The 4,726-nt window shown below is 37.2% G+C and overlaps 1 protein-coding gene across 1 annotated transcript; it reads left to right on the plus strand.

Moving 5' to 3' along the window:
* Nucleotides 1-396: 396 nt before the first annotated feature.
* LOC107782246 (transcription initiation factor TFIID subunit 14b) lies at nt 397-3,611 on the plus strand. Its single transcript, XM_016603109.2, has 6 exons — nt 397-678; nt 1,360-1,448; nt 1,536-1,757; nt 1,847-2,031; nt 2,119-2,240; nt 3,189-3,611. The coding sequence occupies exons 1-6, from the start codon at nt 562-564 to the stop codon at nt 3,270-3,272; spliced, it is 819 nt and encodes a 272-aa protein (XP_016458595.1). The 5' UTR covers nt 397-561; the 3' UTR covers nt 3,273-3,611.
* Nucleotides 3,612-4,726: the final 1,115 nt, after the last annotated feature.

Consider the following 4,726-nt stretch of genomic DNA (forward strand, 5'->3'; position numbering starts at 1 on the left):
ACGAACAATCTCTAATAAAAATTGTAGTGGCTCCTTCATGTAAGAGTATAAATTATAAATTTCAACCGTTGATATTAAAATATAGTTCAAGTCCACTCAATCAGATGGTGGGTAGTTATCAGTGTTACCTAGGTTTAATAACTGATTGTGATCCTTTTATAAATTTCAAAAATATAGGATAAATTTGTAAAACTTAAAAATATCAACTTTCCAATTTTTCAAGTGAAAAACTGGTTCTCATCAATTTTTCAAATTCGAAAATACATTATCAAGTTGAAGTTTTAAAATTTTCACAACCAAACATTGTTTTGAAATTTTTTTTTTAAAAAGAAAATTTTCTTATGTCCAAACTTAATTGGACACACTATTTTACCCATGCGATTGCATTTCCCCACCACTCACCAGATTTTAGTAGCGCTTGAAATCCGAATTTCCCTTCTCCTTTCTCTTTTCAATTTCAAAACCCTAACCCCCAATTTTTCTCAAATCTTCTGCCTTTCGGTCTCCAATTAGTACTCAGAACAACCTTAATTTCATTAACTAGGTTGTCTTGAATGCAAAATGCCTCTCAACTCGCCTGCCATGACACAGAATGACTCTGACTTAGGTGGAAATGAGTCTGATCCGAAGCCACAACTCACTAAAATTGCTAACCTTACTGAAGATTTTGAAAAGAAGGCACGTTTCCTTTACCTGCTAAATTTATGACTAGCCCTTATCTGTATCTTGTCTTTTTTTTTTTTTTTTTTTGTGGTTTATCCTATGTTTCCTACTCCTAATTTTGTACGAATGTTGTCTCAATAATGCCTTGCGCTTCTTTTTTTTGGTTTCCCACCCGATGTCCAGTGCCCTCTGGAGCCCTATTATATCCGGATTCGCGCCGCGTAGGGCCCCATTCAGAGGGAAGCGCTCCCTACCAAGGATTTTTCCATACCGGGCTCCCGAGACCTCCGGTCAAGTGAAGAGCAGACCCATCCGCTGCACCACATTCTTTGGTCGTATAATGCCTCATGTTAGGTTATTATCTTTAGCATTGCTGCAAATGGCAGTATCGTACTACTTGTTTTACTTTTTATCTGCAAACAAAAATTAGGGGTTATAGGCTTTGTTTTTTATAATTTACCGGTAATTGTTATATTCGTATTTCAACTCAAAGCTATGATATTTCTCTTGTTGCTTATATTTATGAAATTGTTGAATTAATCTGTTTGATCAGTTTGCAGTGTTATATGGTGCTTTTCCTTGATATCTATGTCTATTTCTACAAATATTTGAGACCTTCGAATTGACCTGTGTTTTACTTTCCTGTCTTCTTTAGTAGCTTGAGATATAGTTCAATTAATTCCTGGTGTTATACAGACTTCAAGCAAGAGACTGAAAGATGTTGAAATTTATGTCCCTATAGTCTATGGAACAATTGCGTTTTGGCTCGGCAGGAAAGCCACTGAGTAAGTGGACATTCTTTTTAGTGCATTTATTTGCTCAGAGTATTATGCTTATTGAGACAATCATAATATATGGGTTTTTTCAATTAGAACTCAGTCGCATAGGTGGTCAGTATATGTTCGTGGAGCAACAAATGAGGATCTTAGTGGGGTAATCAAGAAAGTTGTTTTTCAATTGCATCCAAGTTTTAATAATCCCGTGAGAGTGGTAGAATCACCACCCTTTGAGTTGTCAGAATGTGGTTGGGGTGAATTTGAAATTGCAATATCCCTTCACTTCCACGATGATGTTGGCGAAAAGAAGTTGGATTTGTAAGTTCTTCACTTGGTGCATGAGCTTCATTTTTGTTTTAAAGTTTGCTGGCAGTGTGGATATACTTTCACTGCTCTTCTTTTCCCAGGTATCATCATTTGAAGTTATATGCAGAGAATGAGTCTGGTCCCCAGTCAACAAAGAAACCTGTTGTTGTGGAAACCTACAATGAGGTCGTATTCCCTGATCCTCCTGAGGATTTCTTTTCACGAATCCAGAACCATCCTGCAGTAATCGTGCCACGGCTTCCGGCAACATTTAAGTTTCCTCCAGGTAAACATTCTTTTCTGAGATTGTTTGGCTCTGCTCTGGAGCAACTTGGTCCATTCAGTTTGTAAATTTCTACTTTATGTTTCTTAGCACCAATTGAGGATTTGCACGTGTTGAAGAGAGGTGATACGAAAAACCATCCTCTTAGTCAGTGGTTCATCAATTTCTCTGAGGCTGATGAGCTCTTGAAACTCACAGCAGCTCGTCAGACGGTGAGCTTAACTCTCTCTCTCTCTCTCTCTCTCACACACACACACATGTTCAGTACATCTAAACTTTGTTCAAAAAATATCATGCTCTTAGATAGTAGAAATCATGTGTGGCTGTTCTACCTCCCTTGAGATAAAGCTGGACGTGGAATTTCTTGTATCTGAAGCTGAGAAGCAACATATAGTTATTTAAGCTGATAGACTTATTGGTGACAGGAATTCTTTAATTCAGCTTGAGTGTTCACTTTCATCTCTGTATAAAGTTTGTAATTTACCTTTTAATTTTTGGATGACAGGGAGAGCAGAAGTGTATTCTCCAACACAGATTGGGTGAATGAGACTTATGTGTCAACATTTGTCGTTATGCTTTAATTTCTCTACACTGTCATCAGTTCTTTAACTTGTATCTTTCAGTGCTAGGAACGCATATTCAGCTTTCCTTTGACATGGATAAACTGCCTTGTCTAGACCTGAGAGTGCCTTATTCTCCGTTAGACTGTCAATATCTGCTTCATCAGGGTTTTAAGGGGAGCTTCAAACATATGAATGCCTTTGGTTCTCACGAGACCAAGTGCCTTTTGTTTATCAGAGAAGCAGATGACTACTTTATAAAATAACCCAGTTTCACCATGATAACTATAATGGTTCAGAGCTTTAGCTACACGGTGCCAGTGATTAAAATTCCTAATAGACGAACTCACAACATTTCAAGCAATAAGTATTTTATAAGTGCCTCAATATGCAAATAAGTACATTCAAAGGCTTCATTTTGAATGAAATTAGATATTTTGTCAACAAGTTTACAGCTGGCATTAACAACCTTCTTACCTTGATTGTTTCTTTGTCTATCTTCTAATTTTGTCTCCTCTAAACTCCGATTTTGAGCTATTTCAGCATTTGTAGCATTGTTAGTTTTCTATCAGCTAATTGATTGCAAGTTGGATTTGTCAGGTGCAAGCTCACATTGTTAAGCTGAGGAGGCAGTTGAGTGTGATGGATGAGCTACCCCAGACATTCAAACTGGATTCTGATTAGAGATACATGATTTGTCTGTCACATAAAGAACATGTGATGTCTATTTGTACATGTTGACAAGCTCAGTAGTGGGAGTTATCTTCTTTTCTCCACCCACGTATCTTTGTTAAAATCTCCATCTGACCCTTCTACTAAACCCCAACCCCCTCCCTCCTTTCATTTCTATCTCCTCATGCTGCGTAGGACAGGTGTGCTATGTCCTGGATAATGTCTAATGATATTTTCTGTAACATCTAGGATAGTTGTTTTAGTCTGGTTCCCACTGTAAAGAAGAATGTTATCAGGCTTTATGGTTACACTCTTTTGTCAAAAGAAATGGAAGAAAAATTCCTGACTAAAGTTTTACTGGGTTGCTTTTTTCGGATATGTACACGAGACTTGAACGGTGCAATTTGCTCCCTCAGTGACAGGTTTTATGCAAAGGTATACTCTTCACATTGGTAGTTATGTGACGGGGCTCGATTTTAACAGTTCATTTTTCATTAGCTATGCCCTTGTCGTTTGTGGTCCTCTGGCTAAGTATGCCTGCACATCTGCGTGGGCTTGCTGGGCGCACGCTCTAGCATGTGATGTGCATTAGCTGTTTCTTTTGGCTCTATATGTGATACTATGCGCTTGGCTAAGTCCTTTTGACTCTATTTTTCTATAACACGCTTTCATTTAACATTGCACCGTCAACTTTTTGCAAAGAGAAGCCTGAATGTGATAATGTTCTCTTTTTAACTAGTGGTGTTATGCATAGATATTTTCTGGTTGGTATTGAAAGTAAAAAATGACATAGAAGCAGCCATTCAAAATACTTTAGAATCAACGGTATAACACTTGTTTAGCTGCTGAGTTTCTCCTCTCTGTTATCTGATAGTGAATGAACTAGGAGACCTTTTTGTACTTAGTCGTGGTACTTAGCCTAGAGTGTGACCCTTAGAAGCTTTTTGTTTCTAGTGTTACTATAATTTATTTGTCATATACAAGAAGGTAAACTAATTAACAATAGTAGTAGTGTCAACAAACTTTTCAGTTGAATATATGGACTATGAATATATAATTAGCTGTAAGAGAAGCAGCCCTACTATTATCCATAACCTTACTTTATTGCTATTCCTAACTTAAGGCAATAGTTAGAGCGTGACAGTCATTTTGGAACATCATATTATTGGTGTCGGTGAGTACATGTAGAAATCTTTTTCATTATTATAGCTGAAATCTTGTGGGCTCGCGTGGTTCCTTCTTTCATAACTAGAGCTTGGATACGAGGTTCTTATAGTTTAAATTTATAATAATAGAGTCCAGCCATTGCCATAACGACCAAAATGGTTGGTTATCAAGGGTCTTAATGGAAGAACGAGTGATGTTTCTGGGAATTAAAAATCCAAGTTCCTCCATTAATTTTTACAATCCAAATAGCATACACGTTTTCATATTTATACCTTTTCTTGTTAGATGGGTGCTTAGAG

The sequence above is a fragment of the Nicotiana tabacum genome, chromosome 17, assembly GCF_000715075.1.
Source record: "Nicotiana tabacum cultivar K326 chromosome 17, ASM71507v2, whole genome shotgun sequence".
Taxonomy (NCBI): domain Eukaryota; kingdom Viridiplantae; phylum Streptophyta; class Magnoliopsida; order Solanales; family Solanaceae; genus Nicotiana; species Nicotiana tabacum.